This window comes from Nasonia vitripennis, chromosome 3 (assembly GCF_009193385.2).
Source record: "Nasonia vitripennis strain AsymCx chromosome 3, Nvit_psr_1.1, whole genome shotgun sequence".
Classification (NCBI taxonomy): Eukaryota; Metazoa; Arthropoda; class Insecta; order Hymenoptera; family Pteromalidae; genus Nasonia; species Nasonia vitripennis.
Window position 1 is genome coordinate 20,030,482 of NC_045759.1, and position 26,388 is coordinate 20,056,869.

The 26,388-nt window shown below is 46.2% G+C and overlaps 3 protein-coding genes across 8 annotated transcripts in view; 1 reads left to right on the top strand and 2 right to left on the bottom strand.

Moving 5' to 3' along the window:
* Window positions 1-1,744, top strand: part of LOC100120350 (carcinine transporter) — a 26,926-nt gene extending 25,182 nt beyond the window's left edge. For all 4 annotated transcript variants that reach the window (XM_031927995.2, XM_031927996.2, XM_008207072.4 and 1 more), the window contains exons 9-10: window positions 11-183; window positions 261-1,744. In XM_031927995.2, the coding sequence (XP_031783855.1) occupies window positions 11-183; window positions 261-360 (273 nt within the window). In that variant the 3' untranslated portion in view covers window positions 361-1,744. The remainder of the gene's footprint in view (window positions 1-10; window positions 184-260) is intronic.
* On the bottom strand, window positions 1,737-10,245 carry LOC100120374 (carcinine transporter). Of its 3 annotated transcripts, XM_008207070.4 has the most exons (11): window positions 6,806-6,941; window positions 6,685-6,736; window positions 4,541-4,884; window positions 4,178-4,367; window positions 3,680-3,938; window positions 3,422-3,614; window positions 3,226-3,331; window positions 3,047-3,150; window positions 2,748-2,962; window positions 2,501-2,676; window positions 1,737-2,435 (listed from the first exon to the last, which is right to left on the bottom strand). In XM_008207070.4, exons 2-11 carry the CDS (start codon window positions 6,715-6,717, stop codon window positions 2,184-2,186), a joined length of 1,872 nt encoding a protein of 623 aa, XP_008205292.1. In that variant the 5' UTR covers window positions 6,718-6,736; window positions 6,806-6,941; the 3' UTR covers window positions 1,737-2,183. The 3 variants fall into 3 exon arrangements, with proteins under 3 accessions (XP_008205292.1, XP_008205293.1, XP_016839674.1); XM_008207071.4 differs by lacking the exons at window positions 6,685-6,736; window positions 6,806-6,941 and adding an exon at window positions 9,998-10,245; XM_016984185.3 differs by lacking the exons at window positions 6,685-6,736; window positions 6,806-6,941 and adding an exon at window positions 5,279-5,554.
* An 873-nt stretch (window positions 10,246-11,118) lies between these two features.
* On the bottom strand, window positions 11,119-25,932 carry LOC100120401 (organic cation transporter protein). Its single transcript, XM_001603998.6, has 8 exons — window positions 25,205-25,932; window positions 17,633-17,828; window positions 15,725-15,983; window positions 14,044-14,342; window positions 13,858-13,970; window positions 13,549-13,763; window positions 13,112-13,460; window positions 11,119-12,772 (listed from the first exon to the last, which is right to left on the bottom strand). Exons 1-8 carry the CDS (start codon window positions 25,585-25,587, stop codon window positions 12,586-12,588), a joined length of 2,001 nt encoding a protein of 666 aa, XP_001604048.2. The 5' UTR covers window positions 25,588-25,932; the 3' UTR covers window positions 11,119-12,585.
* Window positions 25,933-26,388: the final 456 nt, after the last annotated feature.

Here is a 26,388-nt window from a genome sequence, read left to right on the forward strand (position 1 = left end):
CTATTTCCAGGCCAACACTCATCCCTCTCTGCCGCTGGTCGTCCTCGGCACCCTGTCCCTGTTCGACGCGACGCTGACGCTGACGCTGCCCGAAACCCTGGACCAGGAGCTGCCCGAGACCCTCGAGGAGGGCAACGAGTTCGGAAGGGAGCAGAGCTTCTGGTGGATACCCTGCGTCAAGAGGTGAGCTCGAGTTGCTACATATATTTTAATTGCTTCAATTGCCTGTCGTCTAATAACGCACCGATTTCGCTTCGCAGCTCACCGGAGAAGAGCAAGAAGTACCGGAGAAAGCTGGGCGCGACGAACGCCGGCTTCAACCCGGGCAGTCTGCAGAGGATCGAGTCGACGCGGCTGTAACGCGGAACGCGCATGTCCTTGTAAATAAACACACACACACACACACGCGGAGTCGGCGATAGGGCCGAGAAGCCGCTCTCCTGTAACAAAAGGATAAGAGAGAGAGAGAGAGAGGGAGAGAAGGACCTTTCAGCAGTGCAGTGAAGTATTAGCGTTCTCGTGTTATCGCACGTGTATTATTACGAGGGGAAAAAACGAGAAAGCAATGCAAGACGTGCTGTGATTTTGCAATTGTGCCCCGTGTGTTGTATACAGTCAGAAAAGCGCGAGATGTAACTCAAGAGGACGCACATGCATATATAGACACCTACGGCACTTTGATACCCAACTATTTCTACAGAATATTCTATTCCTCTATAGGCCTTAAGCAGCGTGCGTGCGTGCAGCGCGATCAACCTAATTATCGTCACATTGTTCTCTGCCGGCGCAAATGTTTTGTTTAAACTTTTTTCTTTTTTTGCTCGCCGCAAGACTGAGCTCCGCGCTGAACGAACGGAGCGAGAGAGAGAGAGAGACGACGACGACGACGACGACGACGACATTCCAGAATTCACCTCGTGTCTATAGTGCCAGATGTGTGTATTACTTCGTTTATTACCTATGGATATAATACTGCTATATACGTGTAAAAAGAAGAAGAAGAAGAAGAAGAAGAGGAAGAAGCGAGGCGAACGGAACTCGAGTTCTCGCCCCCGCGCCTGTAATAGTGAATTCAAATCATCATTCGCGTACTTATGAGGCGGACCCTCAGTGCGACGCTCTAGCGAATTTATATACTGTAATTATATTCTGTATCGTATATTTGTTACGACTATTATCGTATAATGATTTGGAGTTACGCAGATAGACGCGACGCGTTCTCGACGTTGGAAAGAGAGGGATACGCGCTTTTAGAATCGACGAACCGGCAATTTCAAAGTGTCTTGCGCCTTTCTTTGAACTTTGCCGCGAATTCATTGACGAGAGTCACTTTTGCGAATGCCTCGCCGTGTTAACTTGCCGATCGCAAAACAGAGCATTCGAAAAAGTAACAAAGTTCGCCTTCGCGCTTTCCAACGGACGAAACGCCGCAACTGTAGTGCAAATTTTGTTTTCTCTCCTTTCGAATGTGTATGTGATCGTTATACTCAATTTGGTTCCCGCATTGAGGCGAGGAACGACGTAAGTTTTCAATGTTTATGACGTTATATAAATGTATTATTACGATAATCAATGACGAAAAGTATATGATATGTGTATTATTTAAAGAAAAACAAAAAAGAACTTTGTACGGTGATAATATATATATATATATATGTGATCGTGAGAGTCGATTGCAATAATTGTAGTAGTATTATAACGATTGTGAAGAAGTTACATTAAAATAATATTACATGTAATATTACATCCTTTTCTTTCGTCTCCTTTTATTCTGGAATCTGTTTGCTTATTGTCTTTATTAGAGATTACTACGACAGTATTCTTATAAATTACACATTTACAGTAGTAGACTTCCAGAGCATTATCACAAAAATAAAAGGCAGCGTTTCGCGTAAGAGCCGCAATTTACATTTCACGCGATTTCATGGTATAATGTAAAGCTCGAGAGTTTCTTTGGTCGGCAGTAACTGCAAAAACTTATTCGCTTATAGAAATACGTTCAATCCCATTGCGTTGTGCATCGGAGCTTTGAAAAAATACTCTATAAACTACGTGTTCGCCCTATACCGAATCTACCAGATTACAGCTATTTATATCGTATAAAAAAATATTCTAAATCATCCTCGCAGTCGTGAAACATCCAGACCGCCGACGAACCGTGTACAAGAGATTCCATGCAACGATCATAGCTTGACGCTGTGGTTGACGCTGTGGTTGACGCTGTGGTTGTTGTTCCGGGCGTCCCGACACTCGTCCCTGGAACTGCCGAGACAGGGCAGGCTCCAGAAGCGCTGATCCTTGCCAAAGTCCTCCCCTTGCTGCAGAGTCTGAGGCATGTCGCGCCCGAGGGTCTCGGGCAGGAAGAGCACCAGACTCGCGCAGACGAAGGAGACGACGCTGATTATGAGCATCGGCAGGTCGCTCCACCAGTGGGCCTGAAATTTCCTCGACTTGTCATTCGACCACCTCCGTATCTAATAGTATAATTGAATAAACTCACGGTATCGACGATGTACGGCGCGAGGGAGTGCGCCAGGATGCCGAATATGTGAATCATCCCGACCCCTTGGGCGCGCACCGGAGTGGGCAGCAGTTCCGCGGCGTACTGCAGGCCCACGTTGGCCGCCATGTTCAGGGCGAACCTCGAGGCCACCGACATCACCAGCTTGGCCGTCTCTGCGGAATCGCGATTCGATCGGTAAGTGTGCAGTGACACACTTGCAGGAGTGAGTAGGGGCAAAACTTACCGGAGGCGAGCAGAAGCTCGGCGAGACTGAAGGCGGTGGTCGAGGCCATGGTGATGAAGCCGCAGAACCTCCGACCCCAGCGGTCGAGCAGCAGGGTGAGCAGCAGTCCCGCGGGCAGTTCCGTGGCGCAGGCCAGCGAGAACGAGACGAAGACCGAGCTCTCGAGCAGTTTCAGCGAGTAGACGTGTCCGTCGAAGGCCACCACGGTCAGCGTCCTGTCGATCGGAGTCGTTTATCGGTTGGGACTGTTATAGGGTACATAGCATACTGTGTATGGGTAAGGAAAATCGCTCTCTTACCAGAAGGCCGTCAGGATGATCGTGGTCTTGGCCAGTCGGGGCGTGCGGAAGAGGTCGATCAGAGTCGCCGACTCGGTCCGGTTGCCCGACGAGTTGAGGTTCCTCTGCGGGAGGGAGAATTCTCTGGGTGAGCAAAACTAGCACTGTTCAAACTACTCGCTCTTGTTGATTATACTCACGTAGAAAATCTCGTAGAAGTGCGGGTCGGGCTTGATCCTGTTGACGCTGGCTATCCTCTTGAGCTTCTCTATGACCTTGTCCGACATCCGGTTCGACACGTACCACCTGTGGGGGGGGGGGGGGCGCAAAAATTCAAAAAACAAAGAGAGACACTATAGCTACGCGAGACGCATTAAATTGCGCTTGAACAATCACCTCGCGCTCTCCGGCAGGATCCAGGGCGTGATGAAGCAGCTGACGAGGGGCAGCGCCGTCACGTAGCAGAGGTAACGCCAGTCGGCGATGTAGTACGCGGCCCAGGGTAGCAGGGTGCTGCCGAGGGCGAAATAAACCCCGAACGCGATGTTCACCACGAGGCTGCGCCGCTGGACCGACATGTACTCCACCACTGCAATAATGCCTCGTTAGAGTATTCATCGAAGCGAATAAAACAAACCCTTTGATCCTACTCGCCTATTATCAGCGGAATGTTGATGATGTTATCGAAGGCCAGCCCGGCGAAGAACCTGCAGAGGACGAACGACCAGAAGGCCGAGGTCGAGGCGGTGGCGATCGAAGCCAGTAGCCCGCAGCCGGTGCAGAGCACGAGGGCGGGAATGCGACCCTTGTGATCGGCTATCCAGCCGAAAAGGAATCCCCCGGTGATGGAGCCGCAGTAGAAGATCATCTGGGCCGTCGAGATTAGGTAGCTCCGATCGCATACCCAATCTAGCTGATCGTCAATAAGAAAACTCAATGTCTCTCTTTGTCTCTTAATAGGGCTATATGGGATTAAGCGGTGACGCAATGATCCTTTGATGGAGGGGCTGAGCTCCTCTTTGAAGTCGCCGATTACGACAGGCCGCGCGAATTTTTCATTCTAAAACGGAGAGCTTCTCGCAAAAGGCGACTGCGGGGGGGGGGGATAACGATAAAACACATGCAAATACTCCGTTTGCGTTAGCACTTCACCTCGGCGCCGAGACTGGCGTAGGGGATCTTGGTGAAATTGTACTCCCAACTTTCGCAGCCCACGCTTCGGTTGGTCGTCCAGAGCGACGAGGGCACGCCTCGCTCCACCAGCTCGCTGAAGTTGAGCTCCTTCCGGTGACACGTGTCGTAGAAGGGGTACTTGTCCGCAGCTGGTATGGCCGACTGTATCCTGCGCATCGGAGGAGATAAATTTATTGCCTTTGTGTCTACATGGCTTAGGGGGAGGATTTTACTTGATTCTATCCAGTCGGATAAGTGATCGCCTCTTATTGAGGAATTGCGATTGGAATGTCGGATCGGTTTTCATCTGGAGATGCGTAAAAGCGTTAAAATGACACTGACCTCTGCTCCGAAGTGAAGCTGTCCATGAGCTCGGGCACCCTGCACCAGTGCTCCTTTGGCACGATAGTGAAGAAGAACTGGGAGAAGTAGAGGGAAGCGTAGGAGACGCTGTAGGGCAGCAGTGCGAACAGCAGGTACACCTGGTACCGGCCAAAGTCGCCCACGTGGGGCAGAGCATCGTCGAAGGACTCGAGTTTCGGTCTCAGAGCCGTTCGCTCGTTCGGACCGTCCATTTCGAGGTACTTGACTCGCCTGTAGTTCGACATCATCTCGATCCCGTCTTCCTCCTGCTGATGATCAGGTGATAATTCTTGCTGCTCTACTACCTCCTGCTTCTCTACGCTCTGAAAAGAGTTGCTTATTATTGTTTCGCGGTAAGAAAAGAGGCTGATTATTTTTAAATTAATTTTGCTGACTAAACCGAGTATAACGTAACGATCATTAAAGAGAGGATGAATGACGAGCTTATATACGCTTAAGAATTAACTCGGATTCGCCGAGTGGAATCTTCTAGTTGAAACCGATTTAAACTTTCAATCGACTCAATGGTTCGTTCGACTGCAGTCGCGGAGCACTTCTATTGGGACAACTCGAGCAATTAGAACTAATAATCAGGCCATTTCGGGAGGGTTACTGTCGTTTCCACATGCACGTTCGATTCAACAGATTCAAATTCGTATAATCGACATTGAGATAACCTAGCACTGTTCGCGGGTCCTTGAACTTCAAAAAAATTACCTCGCTTTGAGAATCTGCCGGCTCCATTTTCACACGATGAACAGAAATCCGAGAGAAACGAAAAATCGCCGCAACACCGAATCAGCGCCTCAATCACATACACACACACAATAAACATTCGCTCAGCGCGACATTGTTGCTTCCATCAAAGTAGTGCGTATCGTTCGCTCACTGATAATTTCGCTATCGGTATAGACCGCGATAGAAACACTAGTAGTAAACGCTCCGAAAGATTACGTCTAGCGCGCTCGCGAAGATCTAGCGGATGACTGATTGGCGGTTTTTTTTACGCGAAGCCAAGACACAGTCCCGTTGTAGTCTTCGTAGACACATACATATATTTAAGTCGTTAACGATCGTGCGGCGGTTGGCCGCAGTTGCGCAACGGTCAATTTATGCGCGAGCCGCACGCTCCGACTTTCTGGTACGAAGAGATTAAAATGGGTGGAGGATTTTTCGTTAGTGTATAGTCGACGATTATTTTGCTAGAAAAAAATTCATAACGCGCAGCTCCTGTATATACGAGAAAAAAGTGTTGCAGGTCAAGCGAGGATAATTTGATCGCGCGATTCGCCGCGAATCACTGTTGAGCGACGGCTTTCTATAAAATTACGCCGGTTTTAGGCGTTTACTATAGTGTACTCGTTGCATTAGAGCGAAAGACATTGAAAAACTGGTTTTCTTATATCGTCGCGAACGATTTTCGATACTTAAAAAAATGTGCAGACGAGCAGTAAAATTCGTTTTACAACTTTGTGCAGCGTTGGCGTTTGAAAGTATGTAGGAGAGGACGAGTTGAAATAGAGCGAAGGATCCTAAACGCATAGACCTGCAAAATAAGAGCTTCTGTTGCCTTTTACTGCGAGCTTCGTTAAACTGCACTCAATAGAGAGTTGTAAAAGTTTTAAGATCCAGTTCGCTAATAAGAGCGTTTAAAGCTCGAAGGCGAACGTTGTAGGATATATTTTCTGGGAATGGCTAAGGATAAAATTTATGAATATCCCGATCTGTTATCCACCGTGAAATTTCGCGCTTAAATTTAGTTTGAGATTTATCACTGATCGATGATTTATCGTTCGTTGCAGTTTTTATTGAAATATTCGCCGAGATAAATATGCGTAACACGTCGTCTCTATCATCGATGAATTCGTTATGAGAAATAGGGTTACAAAATAATCAACGTTTTTACGCGAGACTTTAATAATAGCATTTTATCTCACCGTAAACATAAACTATAAGCTCGACGCTTTATCCATAGAGAGATTTTTGTTTGAAATTCGCTCTACATCGTCGCTAGACGAAGACGTTGACCCAGTTTCCAGTCACACTGCTATATACATATTATCATCGACGAGAGATCGATCGATCGACCAACGGATTTTTCGCGCAGATTGTTTGCAACTTACCGCGCACGCGTCTCCTTCCTTCTGCTCACCCATCGTCTCTACACTTGAAAACCTTCAAAATTTAAGGAAATACCCTCAAAAAGGGCGTTGACACGAGATCAATATAACTATATATATATACCGGAAAAGCAAACGCCGAATCAGCGTTGACCGGTACAGCCGGCGAGGCTCGAAAACCGATCGACCGGCATCGTTTTCACGGCTCAACTGGCTCTAGACCCTTGTGCTCTCGAACCACGGCATATAGGAACTGCATATCGACTCGCTCGCTGTATATTCTCGCGTGTCGAGCGAATAGCTCCCGCGGGGTGGGGATACGCCGTTTGCGAGAGTATACAGTATATGTATATATTCACACGAACACATGCTATATCGTACAGTCTTATATACGCGTTGACGGTTAACGAACTTCCGACTTGCCTTGTTATAGCGTGTACAGGCGTATGCTTATATGTGTGTGCGCGCGATCGATGAGACCGGCACGCATTGCGTGGTGATGGATAAAACAGTGCGGTTGCGGGCTATGAAATCGCGAATCGCGGCCTTCATCCGAGTTCCATGGTTCTTTCGTCGAGCCGTTTCTGTGATTCAATAGAACCGAGATGTATACTCGGTCGCTGTGCGGATTACGCTGCGCATTATTACATTCTCCTCTCTTTAAAAAATGATGGCCTTTGTTGTGAAGCATTTAATACGTGATTCTGATTGGTTGCTGGTTCAGAGATCAGAAGCGCGCTTTAAATTCATAACCCTCAAAACAGTCATAACTCATAATTCTGGTAGAAATGTTTAAGGTGTTTAAAATGAAATGTGGAAAACTTGATAACAGATAAAATATATGTAATATAACTAGCAAGAAATTTTAGTAAAAATTAATCATTACCAAGAGTGTGTAGTATTACAACATGTGTATTGAAAAGTGGCACCCTAACCCTATTTGAAGTAGTAATAAAGTGTGTGAATGTTATTTAATTTTTTTTTTTTTAATGTCAGTGAGAAGTACAATTAAAAGAATAAAGAAGTTGAAGATATATTGTGTCTCTGTGGCCAAAGTCGCCCTCGGTGAGGTTTGAGAGGTGAATTTAAAGAAAAGTTCAGTATCCGAGTCAGTAAGTTTAAGTCTATCATTATACGATGCTCTTTGAATTGTAAAAAGGCTACTAGACATGTTATCTAGAAATATGGAACCTAGATGATTCTGATTTCGTTCATATTTTCACATCCAGGCTCATGCGAATTTTTTAATTGAGCAGATCAAATTTTACTTATAGCCAGTTACGCAGAAACTACTATCTCTAGCACATTGTATTTCTGGTTTCTAGCATATTTTTACATGGAGAAAGTGATAAATGTTTTGGTTTTTTTGTCAAGGTTTTAGGTAATTAGAATTTTGACTTTTAACAGTTGTGAGAGATTTTGAGACCGATACCCGTTTCTCCATTTTTGCATTTTTTTCTCATTCGAAAACTAACAGGTCTAGAGAGCTCATATTTTACATATAGACTCCGACACTGATGTGAATGCAAACTCATGCTATACGACTAAATAATTATCATGGGTGTTGTAGTCGAACACAAAAGTATTTCAGTTAACGTTGATTCAACTTTAAATATCTTTCCACAATCACAAAAGAAACCTACATGCAAAATATGAGCTCTCTAGACCTGTTAGTTTTCGAATGAGAAAAAATGCAAAAATGGAGAAACAAGTATCGGTCTCAAAATCTCTCACAACTGTTAAAAGTCAAAATTCTAATTAATGCCTTGACAAAAAAGCTAAAATACTTATCACTTTCTTCATGTAAAAATACACTGGAAATTAGAAATACAATGTGATAGAGATGGTAGTTTCTGTGTAACTGTCTACAAGCAAAATTTGATACGCTAAATTAAAAAATTCATATGGGCCTCGATGTGAAAATATGAATGAAAACAGTTAAAACATAATCATGTAGGTTACATGTTTTCTAGGTAGCGTAGTAAGTATCTGAGTAAAATTTCGGTTGTATAGCTTTTTTATAATGCAAATAAATGGCATTGTAACGATAGACAAACCCACTGACTCTTATACTGAACTTTTCTTCAAATTCACTATTCGAACCAATGATGACGACATTGAGCATTATTAATATATTTATTCAAAAATAGTTTTGAGGGATTTACTAACATGTTACATGCTTATAAAATATTAGCAGACGTTAGTGTGCCGCCCAACACTTGTTGTAATAGGTTTCATTCCTAATTTTACTATAAAAACGATTCCGAGTAAAACTTCAACTGCGTGTAGAGGGCTCATTGCTAATTATAGAAAGTGAAGCGCTTATACGTCACGAAATTTCTAAATGTCGCCAAAGTATTATAACTACGCTGGAAGTGCTTCCTATAATGAAGGAGATGTAACGACGAAGTAGTGGCGCAGAATTGGGTCGAAATTTTCCGGAATCTTGAGCGTCAAAGCGCGCGTGGATTCATAAGTACTATGGGGATAATTTTGAAATTTATAATTATAAAGTCTATCTCGCATACGACGTGCTCAATTTTTATCATACGTCTGATGTAACGCCAAAGGGGGGATTTCGGCTCAATTAACTTGCGCCATTTATTATACACACACAATAATTCACAGAGGCGCATCACTCGTCCAGCAAATAAATCGACGAGATGCATAAATTCACCGCGACGCTAATTGCTCATCCACGCACAGCTGAATCATCTGCTCTCGCAAAAAAAGCGCAATCAGTGTTTCGCGAAAATCGGCCAACAAAAGATCTGACCTTCCCTCTGTCGTATAGTAACGGCCATTGTACGTATACGCGCAATATCGACCGGTTGTTTTTTTTTTCGCAAAGCCACACCACGAGTAGACGACTATCGGGTGTCGCGCAGCGGCTTACGTGCACTTACTTTCTGCAGGTGGAGAGAGAGAGAGAGACCGTACGGTGTACGAAGCTTTGGGTTTCACTCAACGTAATACGCAAAGTTCTGCGCGCTGGAGTAATAATAGCGTTGACGGGGGGTATCTATAAATAAATCGAAGAGTTTCGTTTTCTCGACTGTGCGGCGCTTGATTGGGGTTATATTGCTTCATGCGCGGCTATCGGAGTGATTTTTATTGATTCGAGAGAGAGAGAGAGAGAGAGAGAGAGAGAGCAGCTGATATAGCGGGGTGTGTTCGGAACGACGGGAAACGTTGCATTGGAAAAAAACACTAAGAGACGTTTGTTGTACGTCATTCGACGGAGCTAATAATTTTATACGAGATGTATTCTTTGTACTGCACGAACAATTCGCAAACTGTGTCTCTAAGGACTCACATCGACAAAATCCGAGCATAGATCCCGTAACCAGACTCCGGCGAAAGTTGTACGTCCAAACGGATCCTCTTCAGTTCCCCGAAGACTCTCAGCACCTCATCTCTCCCGCACACTTGCATCGATCTCCTCCCGCTACACTATACAATATCTCGTCCATATACAACTCGGCGCACAACTCAAAACAAACTAACGAAGACTTGGACTCGCGATGGTAAATCGACCCGCCGCTCGACTCTCGTGTGCGTAGACTGCGAGTGTGTGCGGTTACGAGAGTCGAGAGACTACTCTCCGCAGAGACCGCGAGTGAAAAAGGGCTGCGATTATGCGCGGCCGTGCGGAGAGAAAGAGAGGAGCGGATAACGAGAGTATGCCTCATTTTTTCGGTCTACTTAAGCTGCGAGCGATACTGATAAGGGATGCATCGCTCTTATTTGCGCCGGTTCAAGGATGCGAGCGTTTTTCACCAAGACGATTGGAAAAAGTGTATGTAAATCGTTGCATCAGCTGTTGTTCCTCTGCTGCTGTTATAGCAATAAATAACATGTAATAAATGAATAGAGAATTCATCATCCTATACTAGTCGCTACTATACGTGACGATCGAAAAGCGCCGCGCGCTTAGCGTAATTATCAATCACGCCCTGCTGAACGGTAAACCTATAGCTATAATTTCGTCGGCGCATAAATTAATCGAGCCCTCTCGATTATTTAACCACGCACATGCACGCTTACAGACAACAAAAGCCCGTCGCGGATAATATACCAAAAAGCGGTGGCGGCTGCACGCGACGACCGGCAGCTAATCGAAAATCGATCAGGCGAGTCAAGTGCAAGACGGACGTTCTCGCAAATTTATACAGTCTATACAGTGAGCATAGCGAATTCGATCCGCGAAAATTACTTCGTTACATTCGTCTTGCAGCCAACGCGGGAGTGTGACCATGGCACAGGCGCAAATATACCCACATCTGTCGAGCTACGCAGATATAATCGTCGACCGACACAGTGTGTGGGCAGCCAATTAATGCTGCTACGGATCTTACAGAGAGAGAGAGAGAGAGAGAGAGACAGAGAGGTCAGCCGTATACATTTACTGGGTCAGATAATAACAAATGCAACGCGATTGGCATATTAATTATACTTTATTGCGTGCAGTATATAACTTTATGGATGAAGCACAGATCGATTTATTCACATGCATAGATATAATGCGAACATTTAATCAGAGTTTATCAATTGTAATTTCAGTGATATGGAATATAAGGTGGATATCAATATCATCGATGCCAAAATTGTACTGTACAAATGCGTATTTTTATTTATTACCGTGAAATCCTAAAGCTATATATAGTTTGATATTATATAATTGATAAATCTTCTTATACAGGTATATACAAAACGATTTTTATAACAACTCTTCTCGATCAACGCCTAAGTCGATGGATAAAAATTCAATACAAGCAATTATATATAGTGATTGATAACTTTCGATGACCTGCACATTTCATCGCGTTAGAGAAGACTACGTGCGGGTTTTACAAATTATACACGAAATTCTTCACATAAAAATCTAGCGTATACAAATTACACATACTTAAATACTTCGTGTCCGTTATGTACATTTCTCCTTACACGTCTATATCGAGTACGCAAATCCGTTTCTCTTTTGATTAATCTCTAACTTTTACTCTTCTTACGAATCGCGCCTCACAATACGCTCATGCAATCATCCGTCGAATGGCTTACTCGAGAAGATGACGATACACTCGTTCCGTTGCAAGCTCTCGATCATCGTATAAAAAATAAACACCATCGTCTTTCTCGCTCGTTCTCTTCGCTATACTCGCCTACGATCCTTCTCGTAACTTTCGGCGAACGCGTAAAGTACTACATTAAAGCGGAAGATATACTCATGACTAACGCTGAAGAACATGCATTATTACATCTTCTCTTCCTACAAGTGGCCGTGAAAGAGTTATTCACGCCTTTGAAAATGAAACCAAAGTTCAGACATACTCGTTCTCAAGCTTCTCCATACCCTTGACTAAAATCCACATGCGAGTCTCGGTGTGAGCTTTGGCTTCTCGCAAACGAAACGTATGATTAATAGTAACTTTAAAATTGGCAAGTATAATACTAGTAAAGCAGTTACATATTTTGACTAGCGTCGAAGAATTCATCAACGCTTCCTTGATTCATTCACGCGAAAAATCGACGGTTCTGTGATAAAAGTAAAAAATTTACACCGAATTTTTCCGAAAACCGTAAAAAATCGAATCCCCTGTCATAACGAGAGAGAGAGAGAGACAGAGACTGAGAGAGAAAAGAAAGAGGCATCAAAAGGTACAAGAGACATCTACGATTCCCAAAGAATTGCACACAGCGCATCATTCGCAATGGCATCATCGTCCTTTTTATCACAAGCAACGATAAGATCGTCGGCGGCACTCAAACACTGCCGCTTCGCTGACACTGAGCCTCCCCGAAGAGCCGTCCAGTAGCGAGGCTGAGAAAGTTCTCGAGCGACAACTGTCACCTCTTCTTACCGGCGACGACGCGGTTCGAGAGGAAATAGCACTTGGCCTCGGCCTAGAGTCGTTCCTCCTCGACAGGTGGAGCCTCGCTTCGGCGCGACCTGATGCTCGACCTCTGGATCATGCTGCTCCTCAGCGTCTCGCCGCGAATCGAGCCGCGGAAGGAAGCGTGTCGCGAACTGCGAATAGTCGAGCTGCGACGTATGTTCGCCTTCGTTGGACACTCCGCGTCGTCGGCTTTCCTGTGGACAAAATTTCGGTTTTAGTTTCATCGTAATCCTAGCGTAATTATATAGAGAAATCGCAGCCGTTGCGCAACGCGCGGGAAGAAAAAAAACACAAATTAACTTTGGAATCGAAAGGAACGTTCCAGGCTCTCTCGTAAAAGGTATTTTTACAGCCTGTAAAGCTGTATTATAATACCGCTATCTCGCCGCGGAATCTGAAGTATTTCGATACTAAAAGTCGGAATCGCGAATCCGAAGGATGAATGCATAATGGCTCTTTTTTCTCTCGTTACCTCCCACACAGCCGCGGTGCATTGTTCCGACTGAATGCAAGAAAAGAAAACAGTAACTCACTTCATCAGACAAGGCATGTCCCAGAGTCCCTGATCCTTGCCGAACTCCTCGCCGTCCTGCAGCGTCTGGGGCAGATCCTTGTCTAGAGTTTCGGGAAGGAACAGCGCAAGGAAGCCTCCGGCTATTCCTAGAATTCCCAGGACCAGGAGAGGCAGGACCTCCGAGATGACGGACAGGTAGACGACGAACGGGGCGATTATGCTGGCCACGTAGCCCATTATGTGGATCAGGGCGACACCCTGGGCCCGAACCACCGTGGGAAGCAGCTCGGCCGCGTACTGCAGACCGATGTTGTAGGAGATGTTGACGCAGAATCGGCCGATTATCGCCAGGGTGGCGGAGTAGATGTCTGAAAATGATGAAAATGATGAAAATGTCAATTAGTCTTGTATATACTATACTACCGACGTGAAGACGTGTGCATAATATCGACTCACTGTTGGAGACGAGGCTTGCCCAGAGACTGAAAATTCCCGAAATAACCATGGAGCCACAGGCGAGCCAGCGACGACCCCAGCGGTCGAGTACGAGGGTGAGGAAAGTGTCAGCCGGCAGCTCCGTCGCCGAGGCAACGGTGAACGTCACGAACACGTCCAAGCGCAGGTTGTCGACGTTTCGCACGTGGCCGTCGAACACCAGGGATATGGCCATCCTGAAAAAAATGGCATTCGCCATATTTACAATGATCCACACGCGTCGACATACAAGCAAAATAAAAAACATCGCGTACGAGCGCTTCGACTCACCAGATAACGACCAAGAGTACCGTGATGTTTCGCAGTCGGGGGCTGCGGAAAAGATCGATCACCGAGTACGACTTGTCGGCCTCCTCTTCCTTCTGAATTCTAGCGCACGTATCCTGCAAAAGAAAGGAAAGGCAATCGTGCACGAGAACTTGTCTATTTCACAACGTCAGCTGCACGGAGTCTTACCTTGAAGTCCTTGTAGACCTGATCGGGCACCTTGGTCTTGTTGATGCGCTCGAACTTGGAGAGAATCGTCATGGCCTTGTCGATCTGGCCCTGACTGACGAGCCAGCGTGCGCTCTCCGGTACCAGCCAGGGGGTTGCCACGGCCAGCACCAGCGGCACCGACGTCGCCACGCAGGTCAATCGCCAGTCGGCTATGTAGTAGGCGATCCACGGCAGGATGCAGGCTGCGAACGTGAAGAACATCGCGATCGACATGTTCGCCACGAAGGTTCGCCATTTCGGCCCGACGTATTCCAGCACTGAAATTTCGTTAGTTGTGCGGTTGGTACAAATGATTGATTCGTCGCAAAAAGTGAATAGACTTGAAAGCATGACCGGCCAAATTAATCCCACAACGCCTCCGAATTCAGTTTCCACGTCCCCCAGTTCACGCGCCAACTGTCTCGATTACGCGAGCGTTCCTCCCCGCAGAAAATAAACGGTCGACAAAAAACCGCATGCCGGCGTGGCAACGGGAGAGAAAAAAGCTATAGACATCAGGAGCCGCCGGACAAAAGAGTCGTCTCTCGAACACGAGCGAGAGAGAGAGAAGGTCGTGGCCTCGACTCTTACCGGAAGAAGGGCAATATTGGCATCGTAAAAGGCGAGTATAGCAGAGCAGACGTCTTTTTTTCACGCTCCGTCGGTTACGAGAATCGCGTTGGCGAGAGCGAGGATAACGATTCCGGGTGCGGGGGAAAGGGTCAACGTATCGCCACGGGGATGGATGATCCCGTTTTCTTTTTTGTGCTCTGCTCATCGAGTCTAATAAGCTGCAGCGCGTGCGGTCGCATGGTATACTTTGCCGTGATTTACGATCGTGTGTGTTAATGTCTTGTCTTTATATGCTGAAAAGCGAGCAAAGTGACTTTCGGAGCATATAGCTATATATATATATATATATATATATATACGCGGCGTAATTTTCTGTTAAAATGCAAATTTTCGTCACACCGTGGATTAGCCGGAGCCGAAGATTAAACGCATTTTCGTCGGCGGGAAATTCCGCCGAGTAGGGAGAAAAGCGTTGTTGCTAATAAAATTTCGTTTGTTTTTGCGCGACTGCCAGTCAATTCTCATACACGAGTCATGGTGCCATTGCATTAGTTGAACGCAGCGCTGCATAATATATATATATAAGTCTGGATTAACCTGATTATTCAGGCGCGGCGTTATCGTGAGAAATCTGACTACCTGAAACTCGCTTACTTTCTAAGCCGCTTTATGATACAAAACTATTGTGCGGTCAGTAGGGTGGTATATCAGGAAAGTTACGAAATATGCATTGTTTTCGCTGTAACTTTTCCAATTCATTTTCGGTGCGTTTACTCGAAGCAGCCAGGTCCACCGCAGTTTCTCAAAAAGTTCAGCGAGTTTACGATCCTTGAGAGTAATTTTATATGTCGAGGGGCCTGACGTCGCACACCGACGTTTGAAGGATATTAAGGCGAAATAAAAAGGAGAGTGGAAAACATATGAGGAGAAGTGAGAACTTGGCGCGCTCGACTGAAATGTACGAAATAACTCTCAAGGCGGCTCATAACCGTTTCTCTTAATACAGAGAATACCCCTCGCGTAAATTGCATACTCCAGTATAAAAACTCCCAAAAGCAGGAAAATTAAGCAATTCTCGCAGACTCACCCAAAATGTACATCATGGTGAAGCAGTTGTCGAAGGCGAATCCGAAGAAGAATCGGCAGGCGGCAAACTCCCAGAAGTTGCCGGCAAAGATCGTGGCGATACCGGAGATGAATCCCACCAAGTTCGTCCCGACCAGAGCCGGAATACGGCCGTAGCGATCGGCGATCCAGCCGAATATCAGTCCGCCGAATATCGCCCCCACGAAGAAGATGCTCTGGGCGAAGGTCGGCAGCGCCGCGTTCTCGCACACCCACTCCAGCTGCGGAAAATTGAAAATTATCGAGGCATGAAAAAAAAAAGAAAAAGGGACATACAGTCATCGACCGAGGCGTGATTAACGCGGAGCGTATTCTCGGAAGGCGTAAAAAGCTGAACAATGCAAAAGATCGACTTCCGGCTGTGCATTACAGTGTGAGCGAGTGAGCTCGTCAGCTCAACGAGTCGCTATCGGTCGCAACCTTTCTAAATTCGAGCGAGTCGAAACGAGGCCGATCACAATATAAGGATACAACGAGAGAAAGGGATTGATCGAGATCGTTTATCGAAATGCACGGCTGGGTAAACGGGATAATTATCTCTATCTCGAAAGCTATATATACAACGTTTAGTTTGAGCGAATAACACGTGGACGTATACAAAATGTTTCATTTATCAGTAGTTCTTACGCGACGGATATAAGGCGCGAGAGAGAAAAAAAATTGTGCATATAAATTAGCCAGGAATGTTCCCCCCCGCCCATATACATTGCAGAGAATGAAACACGCATATTCGAGGATAAACTATCCCCCGCAGTGTAACGACTGCGCACACGTCGCTCAGCTCTCGTTACTGAAGCTCGAGACACAAAGCGTCGTGTCTCTTGCGCCGAAATGAAGCCTCGCAAGCTCTTCTGCCCCCCAACGACGCGCTGCTAGTTCCGGCTCGTGCGCTATCAAAAGCTTCGCGTTATTACGCCTCCGCTGCACTGTGCTCTGTGACTTATCTCTCTCTCTCTCTCTCTCACTAGCGCGTGACGCAAGCGGAGCTTTTTGTCGCGAGCTTTTTTTCGAAACGAAGTAGTTTTCGAGGTCGTTGAAAAATGATTTTTTCAAAGATAAGTGTCGTGAGCACACACACACACCTTCTGTCTCGAGACAACAAAAAAAAAAAACACATTCCAATAGACGGTAATTATCATTTTAGGCAACAACTGTACTCTCGCTTTTTGTCGTGATCCGTATTCAAATGGGATTCCAGAAATCAGTGAATATTCAAATCGAAACAAGCGTACCAATGACCCAAATATACAAGCTGTGATCTCAAGCTCCGCATCCAATAGATTGATAGACATTTGAAATTCATGATCTCTGCCTATAATTAAACGTGAAAAAAATGACGCGCCTCTCTCGCCGTCTTACACATTGCTCAATCGGAGTCGACAAAAAACCGCTCTGGCTTCAGAAATATCATTATAGAGCATCGGCAAAAAATGTCATTTACGCGATATACAAGCGGTATTATATCAAGGAAGATTCGTATGTGTACAAAGCTTCGTTCGGTCATATTCGATCGGCCGCGAGAAAGAGCCACTTCGAACGTATCGTATCTCGACGAATATATTTCTATGCGCTTGAATAGAGACGAGAGAGAAACAATGTGTCAAAGCACTTGAGTATAAAACTGTATAATAATGAAGGAGGTTTATTGAAAAGCGAGAGAAGTAAAATGCGAGCGCGGGGAGATTGAAACAAGCTTACTACGAAGGGGGGGGGGGCGAAAGCTCCGGCCTCTTGCTCGGCGCACAAAGCTCTTGAAATTGGCATTCCCGTGTATAACTCGGTCGTCCCGCGGTCTACTGTGCCGCGGCCAACGGTCTTTGTGTTTTGTTTATACAAAGCTGTAGGAGAGAAAAGAGAACAAGTATCGTACCTCAGTAGCGACGGTGGCGTAGGGGATGACCGTGAGGTTGAATTCCCAGCCGTTGTCGCAGGGCTTGGTGGGCCAGTCCGGGTCGGCGACTTCGAGACCGCGTTCCCTCACGTCCGTGTAGTTGACGTCGTACATTAGGCACTTGGCCCTACCCTCCATCGAGCCGTGCATCTCCGGCGGTATGGACAGCGCTATCCTGCAAGCAAACGATGTACATAAAGTACTCGCTCCCATATAGCTCGACCGCGCGACCAACCTTGCGCTGAGAGGCACATATAGCTATGCGGGAAAAATAATAATAGGTGGGCGAAAAAGGAAAAAGCGCACGCGAGTCATTGGGCGACTTTTTTGCGATCGGAGCGTGTAAATAAGTCTGTTTCGAAAGAGGAGCATACATCGATTACAATGTATCTCGAATCAATCGCGCACTCGTCGAGGCATATAAAAGCGCAGCGGGAGGAAGATTCCGGACATCGAGAGGGAGAAAAGAAAGTAGGTCGTTGCTCCTCTCTCGATTACTGCATAACAACAGAGCAGCGGCGGAGGAGGAGAAGGAGGCCAAACGCGAGCTCTTATCTCCATTGAGAGCCCGAGCAGCGCGAGCGATTAATCAGTAATGAGAGTGAGCGCGTTAATGCATTCTCTACTTATACAGTATAGTCTGTCTATATAGTACAGTGAAGCAGCTCTGCGCTTCCTCGAGGTATAGGCGCCAGTGTGTATACGGATGCAGCGGCTGGCTGATTGATGGCTAGGAGATCCGATAAGGGGTCAAGGAAATAAAAATCATCGTTGTTATGCCTGTCGGCGAGAGAAGCGCAGCAGCTTTTTCTTCAAAATTAAGTCTCGCGCGCGTTTTTCCCTTTTATTATACATTGATCGAATTATATTGCGACGTTTATATGCCTCAGCGGTTGCACCGATAAATCAAAGCGCGAGAACAGCTCTCCTGTCTGTGTCGTATAATACATGCGGAGGAAATTCAGAGATTAAGCCCTGGACTGACGTTTATTGCTGTGGGTCAACGCGTATACAACGAGTAAATTTCCGAAGACGTTCATCAGCTCATATACTTGAACTTCTGCTCTCGCGATAATTGAATCCAGCTGAACCGTGTGCGTATATTCTTGACACGAAATTAATACATGATGACTTATGTACATTTAAAAAACCGGCTGTAAAGCAGAATGAAAATTTTTTTCTCAACCGCACTCGCGCACCGAAAAATCGATATAAGCATCGGCTATATTTACGCATTTCTCCCCTATGCCGAAGAGACAAGATCAATACTTTATTATTGCATTACACGATAAACAATACAAGCCACTAATCGGAAAAAAATTCCTCTTCGCACCACATTCCTTGTAGGTGACAAAAAAAAAAAAAGAGAGTCAAACACACCTTCGCGCGCAACGATTTTTCGCGTTCACGCTCTCATTGCGCGGATTGGGGCCTTGTCGGGATGATGATGCAAGGATGGTTCGTTCGCCTCGGAGACATACTTTTTCCGCACATCCTGAATGAGAGATAGTATCGCGCGGTTTACCAGTTAGTTTTTCAATTATTTTTAATATACGCGACGTAGGTGTTATACAAAATTAACGATCACACAGCCGACGACGACATTCGAATGAATTAATAAAACTGTAGCGCGGTATAAGCGTTCGTAATTTTAAAGTCGAGTTCTATAATTAAAGGCGAAAGCGTGTGTTTATATAGAAGCGAAAAAAAATGTTTGTATTAACGCTATATGTATACGTATATACAACGCGATCGCGCTGTACGTCAAAAGGCGCATTTCAACGATTATAAAATTAGAAACTGCAAAAAGCTGTGCAGTAGCAGCAGATACGACCTTAGCCATTATGTCACTGGTGTAATTATATAGTGGTACTCGCGCGCGCGCGCGCGCCGGCAATATAATAGAGGGAGGGGGGGGGGGAGAGAGAAGCGTGGCTGTACGCAATTACCACGAATCAGTGAACACGGCTAATTGAATTAGCGCAGGGAGAGATGGAGTCCTCCAGGCGCATCATGTACATAAATATATATTCATAGCGATGTGCTTTTGAGATTCGAATGCGCGACATCCAGCTGTGCCAGACTCTATACGACAGCTTTCACTCCGCGCGCGCGAAGAAAATCGCTATACATCGCATACGCTCGACTGTCGATACGTCGTAAATTACAGCGGGTCTTTTATACTTGCCGACGCGATGAAAAGAGAGAAAATGGGGGGAGAAACGCGCCTCGTAAAACGCTCCGAATCGATTACACAAAGCGCGTGTTATGCGCGCGATTTATCGCCGCGCGAATGTAGATATATTCTATCGGCGACGATTAACTGTACACGTATACGCGGTGTCAGTGACCATCCGCGCGGAGCTTTTTTTTTTTTACCGTCGTTACGTATATGATATCCAGAGTACCGACCGACGGATTAATCGAGTTAACATCCCAGCGATCGGCATAAATCGGCTCAATGCCGATTCTTTGTTCGCTTATAGCTAGTAGAGTCTCGCGGAGGAAATTGTGAAATGCCTGCGGGTAATTGGCATCGATTCGTCATCTGGAGGATCGAACGAGACTAGATAGGTATGCAAAGCTTTGCAGGGGATTCCGAGAAAACAAGTCTCGCGCGGGGAAAAAATGTGGGCGTGTGCGATTCGATCGTCCTATCTGTGTGTGTGTATGTGGGTGGCTTTCGCTGGAAAAAATCTCGAGAGAAGGTAATCGCGCGCAATCAGAAGCAGCGATTCGCGGGCTTTTATATACTCTCTGGATTTTCATCGAATCGATATAGTCTGAAAAGAGCTGATGCCAAGGAGCAACAGGTTTACGATCAGCTGCTCATTTCCTGGATAATATGCAGAAGTCACGCTGTCGCCGTATTACACTGCGTTTTAACGATTACGCAAGGCAAAAAGAGCAATAAGTGGCCAATCGCAAAAATTTCTCCAACAACGGCGTCGTTAAACTGCTAAAAATTCTTCAAATTATACACAGTAAAACCAAAAAGTCCCCTTTACGCAAGTCCCTATATATGTTCTGGCACGCGTGTCCCGCGCAAAACCATCATAAAAGCAAAAGACAGAGTCTCCCGGCGAATTCGCGGCGAGTTAAGGTTTGTGGAAAAAATGGAAAAAAACGATCAGCAATGCACCTGCGAAATCGCCTGGCACGACTCCGGCGTATGATGTAACGAGACTCGGCCTCGGCGCCGAGAGACTTTCCAACGTGACTATAGACTCTTTTCCATTCATTCTTTTTTCCCGCGCACTGCGCTCGCTTCGCGACCATTAGACTGTAATACAGCGATCAGCTGATCCGTCTATATTGTATATTATCACGATCGCTGCGCTGCCAAGAGGCTCGACATTTCGAGATATATTATGATTCTCGACTAGCGCAATCAAACAGCTGACGCGTATGCAGACGAGCTTAGCTAATTGATTTCGCTCCTGGAAAATCGTTGCGGCTCTCTCTCTCTCACACACACACACACACACACAGGCATCAACTCGTAAATCAATCGGAGAGTTAATAGCCTAGAGTCAACAAAAGTCGAGACAGAGAGACGATCGCTCGCACGTGTGCAAACCCGCCGAGCGCCAGCAGCATCTGCGAGAAATTTATCGCGGATTATATTATATACGTGTGCATATCCGTGACGCAACGCGAGATATTACGACGAATTTAATGATCGGCTAATGGACTCCGGGTTTCTCTGCCCGTCATCTAATTTTGAGCGCTGCATATGCGCGCACTTTTTCGGGCTTTTATTCGTTGTGCAACTCGCCGTTTTCTGCAGGACTTCCTCGCGCGTTTGTTACTTTGTTTGTCGATTATTCCGCGAAAAATCTCGTCGACGCCTTACACGCATGTGTAGAGTTGGAACAAAGAAGGCAAATAGAAAGTGAAAAAAATCACTTATCGTCGTTAAAAATATATCGACAACGCTAATTACAATAATGAGCGCCGCAGGCGATAAATTCGCTCGATTGATTTACGGCGGCGAGTTTATATCGGCTACTCTAGATTTTTAATATGCAGGAAACGAATGCAGCGCACGATATCTCAGGACAATCGCTAGTTTGTTTGCATTATTCTAATAGCCGCGCACACTTTCATCTCTGAAAGAAGCAACGCAACAATCAGTCAGTCAGCCAGTCAGTCGATCAATCAATCAATCGACGCAACGCTGTTATACATAAAGCCCTGACGTCGTCGGCGGATAATCCATTGAGAGAACGCGCAACAATTGAAACGTACGCAGTCTCTACCTACGCACTATCCCCCGTAAGGTAAACACTCGTTAAACGCGCGGTTCTCTTTTACGAGAACTGCACGACGTGTCGGCCAGAAGGACAAGTCTAATTATCCCGCGTAAGGAGACCCGCCGGCAGGACCTTGAGTCTCTTGCGTTTCTTTATTTCGTTCGCTTGCTGTATACCACACGCATATATACATTAATCTCTCGGTTACATTCGGCCTCTTTCGTCGCGCACTTTTTCGGACGTATACGCGGCGCTCGATATACCGCGTGCGGGAAAGAGAAGATCGATGCACAGCTAATCAATCGCGGGACATTAGCGTCCCGTTTCTGCGAGTGCGTGAAACCGCGCGTCGACAGTTTGCACGTTATGTAGAGTAGATCCTTAGCATAATTAGCATATGTTCATTGAGAAATCAATTTCAGTAAGTGTGCTGCAGTTGAGACTTTTTTGCTCGCGAGCAGCCATATAACCATACTGCATATTTCTGATAATCATATTTGCTTTGCTTTATAAGCCTAAAGAGGTGAGTCACTGCACGCAGCTCCCGTTTACGATTTTTATGTTTAGTGCGATATATTGTACTCGCTCTGAAAAATATCTTTTCTCTACGTAGAGCTTAGGAACGAGAAGTTTTTTTTCTCTCTCTCTCTCTCTCGATGAAATTTTGAAACCGCGTGTTCATGAATATTCGAAAATGCCGTTTAAACGTGGTCGAATCGAGTGCAGGCGTGTGTACCTACAATTACACGCTAGTGTATTGATCATAGGCTACAGAGGCGCTTTATGGTCTTTTAATGCAAAACTGCCCCCGACTCGATTGAATTCGAAAATAAAAGCAAAGTTTGCCCGTTCGAGAGAGCGAAATAAAAACGGAGTCGCGGCCTACTCGCGGATCCTTCATTGAATATTATACTATTATATATGCTTGTATACTGATACGCGTTTGTTCAGGGATAGACACGCATTAGCATAAAGTTGATGTATGTGTATTTAAAGACGTATACGCATCAGATAATAGGCAGAAAAAGTCTCTTGCGATTTGAAATTTTCAATTTTAATCCCGATATCTCTGTGCTCATAAGATAACGATGTAATATGCAGCTGAGTCTATTGCAAAAGGCGTAAGCTGGACATTTAGCACCTCGACGCGCGCTTCTCACGTGAAAACTATAATAATCGAGAAGGAGCTATGTAGCCTGTACGGAAAACATCTCTCTTATTTATCTTGAGTTATATAGCGATAAGAGGCGTCCGCGCAGTTTTATTCTTGTAACCATCGTTGAGTTCCGTCAAGATACACAACAAAGAAATAATGTGTATGTATACCGGCAGAAAGTTGCGCCAACGAAAACGTAGGCTCTTGCGGGTGTATTGTTTAATTAAGTCAGCTGAAGCTTTTACCAACAGTGGACACTGGAAGAATATCGATAACATATTGCAAGTTGCACCAAAAGCACGCGTTACAATTTATTTATATATCTAACCTCGATGAGAATGAAAAATAAAAAAGAGTCTCGTACAAAGTTCGTTAAATTCAAGTACCTCGAATTTTTGGATATACTAATTTGTATATCGTATATGCTCGACGCGTTCTCATTGAGTAAAATACAGTAGTACGCGCACTTCTGTATCAGCAAGTCATCGCCTGCTTGACACTCTTATCGTATACCAAAGATAAAGTTAGCCCCAGACATCACGCGTGAGGTAGCTGAAACAATTTTAAAATTTGTATCGTCTTTGCAATAGAGCTAATCACCTGCCACTGAAATTACGCGTTTATCAAGACTCGGATATGTACAGAGAATGGTCTGAACTTTCATCGAGAGCGATTTTGTTGTTCGAAAAAGTGCGTAATTGATCCGTCGACATTTTCTAGAGAATTTGAGGATTACTGCGGAGCAAGTTGGCGCGTCTGACCATAGCCGACCGCTCTCTACTTGCGCGCGCTCGGATCACCCGTGCGCTTGAATGTAGTGCAGAAAATTAAGTTTTTCCCAGAACTCAGTATAGAATGAACAGTAACTCCTTCACTGCGCACATTATCTCTACAGGAAAATTTTGAAAAATAACAACCGCAATAAATCTCGCTCTATCCTAAACTCCCAATTCGACGATTCGCCTCATAAACAACCCCGCAATCTCGATCGAGCCAGCGATCTCATAAACCCGCGCAATAAAGAATCTCCCTGATCATCGCTCCTATCACGCGAACGATAAAATTCTTCCAATAGCATCGCACCGCATCCAAGAAGAATAGAAAATCGAACGCGAGCAAAATCACAGCGTCACGTGTTCGCGGCAACAAGTCGGACGATCCTCTGCAAGAGTATATATCGGCGACCTGTTGATTAAGCACGCGTTGCCCGAACTAAGGAATGCCGCTCGTGCGTAAGCCGGACGCTTTCGGACGCGTGCGCGCGCGCGCCAGCGAGGATTTCCCGCGCGAGAATCAGGAAACGAGATTTCCCGCTGCTTTTTGTCTGCGGTGTAGTCTCTTTCTTATGCCTGATCGAACACGTGCTCGATCGATGCGTTTTCAAATTATTACCGAGTGTGTGTACGGTCGGGAGAAAAAGTGTAAACTAGATTTTCGGACTCCGTTTCCGCGAATGCAGACGGATACACGATCCGCGAAAATCGAGATCACTTCCTATAGAACAGAAAGGCCAGCGCGAACGTTGCGTTCTCACAGAGCGCGCCGCCGGTCGCCTCTATAGGCTTCCGAGCATTCGAGTCACGGTCATTATCTGAAAAAGTGAAATTAGGTGGCTTAACGCGCTCGGTCGGCGTTTTTCAGCCGCGTGCGATTTTATTTATATTATATACGCTGATTTATAGAGGCGGTCGCGCGCCATGCTCCTTAGCAACACGGCGCGGCACTATTTTTAACGCGCGTCAAACGATCCTGTACATATAACAATGATGAAAATCCGCGGCCTTTTTTTACTCTCAAAGCGGGCGCTTTGTCTTCCTCTTCGAGTGCGTTGTGCTATTAACAACGGGATTCTGCGATGGACACGATTATTTTCATTCTCATAATATTTCTATTAGGCTCGCGATCCATATGCGCGAAAAAAAAAAAAAAAAAAAAAACAGCAGCGGGAGAGAAAAAAAGAGCAGCCGCTCAAGGCTCGTCGTCTATTAATACCACCATGGCGTTACACTTATATATTTTATATTCGCTCGCAGCCTTGATATCACACACACATACAGACACGCCACGGAGAATCTGCGCAGTAGGTGCAGAGGATCGTCGAAAAGAAGAGAGGAATGAAATAAGGGATAAATCACGAACCTCCTCTCGACCGGCAGATCCATGAGCTCGGGCACCTTGCACCAGTGCTCCTCCGGCACGAGAGTGATGAATATCTGCGAGAAGTAGACCCAGGCGACGTAGAAGGCGAACGGTATCATGAGGATGAAGAGTATCTTCTGGTAGGTGCCGAACTCGCCGACGTGCGGCAGCAGGTCGTCGAAGTCGACATCCTTCACCTCGGGCTTACCGGGCTTGATCTTGCCGACGGGCACGACCACCTGGATGCTGCCGTCGCACTCCTCCTCGGCGCTCGGCGATTGGCTGACCACCACGCCGACCGCGTTGTTCAGGCCCTCGCCGAGCTCGTCCTGGTGCGACGGCTCCTCGGGCACCTTGCTCCCGAACTTCTCCTGCGGCGGCATCGTCCTTGCTCCTCTTCTCTTCGGCGCTACGCTGATGCTGATGATCTCGAAGAAGCTTCTCTCTCTCGCTCCCTCAAAGTCGCGCGCACATCGAGAGAAGCCCAGCCGCGACCGGTGCACTTGTACACACAGAGACAATAAAACTGGAAAGCTGGCCGGTCTCGGGGCCGCCTATATAGCCATCGTCTAGGAAATCCTCCCCCCTCTCGCCTGGTCGTCCCTCTCCCGTGTGCGACGTCGAGAGACTCTCTCTCTCTCTCTCTCTCTCGCTCCGACGGCGCAGCGTGTGCTGGTATATACACCACGACAATCAAACGTGCGCGCGCTCAGCAGCCAAGGTAAGCTCTGCCGTACAACGCTCTCCCTTTCATTCGAGCCGACGCTGCTGCTGCTGCTGCTGCTGTGGGAGCAGCGATGGAGAGGAGACGCATCACAGCTGATCGGGTATTGATGAAAGGGTGGGACACTAGCCGCTGCTTTAGCTTCTCGCCGAGCAGGTATTGATGTTTCTCTAGTGGTCGAGCTTGATTGAAGCTCGTGTATAACGTTTATAGGGTAGAGTGGCTTTTTTTCCCGCGAATGCGGACATTCCCTCGAAATTTTCTATTCAGTCCGCTATTGTGCGGTATCGCTCTATATCGGTCGCGACTGACCTGCACGGCGAGATAAGCCTGTTGCGCGAGCGACACTTGTACAGAACATAAATAATTCGACGGAAGCGCAACGAGAGTTTGGTATCAATAAAGCAAAGCGGCTCAGTGACGAGTGTATGAATAAACCGATAACAAACAATATCGCGAC

Bases quoted from the DNA above. Each gene is read 5' to 3' on its own strand.
- LOC100120374 (XM_008207070.4), bottom strand. From the start codon at position 6,717: ATGGGTGAGCAGAAGGAAGGAGACGCGTGCGCG. The intron at 4,885-6,684 runs GTAAGTTGCAAA...AACTCTTTTCAG, and splicing joins AGGAAGGAGACGCGTGCGCG to AGCGTAGAGAAGCAGGAGGT. The intron at 2,677-2,747 runs GTAAGTTTTGCC...GCGATTCCGCAG, and splicing joins CGAGCTTCTGCTCGCCTCCG to AGACGGCCAAGCTGGTGATG.
- LOC100120401 (XM_001603998.6), bottom strand. From the start codon at position 25,587: ATGCCGCCGCAGGAGAAGTTCGGGAGCAAGGTGCCCGAGGAGCCGTCG. The intron at 14,343-15,724 runs GTGAGTCTGCGA...ACGAAATTTCAG, and splicing joins CACCATGATGTACATTTTGG to TGCTGGAATACGTCGGGCCG. The intron at 12,773-13,111 runs GTGAGTTACTGT...TTTTGTCCACAG, and splicing joins GACATGCCTTGTCTGATGAA to GAAAGCCGACGACGCGGAGT.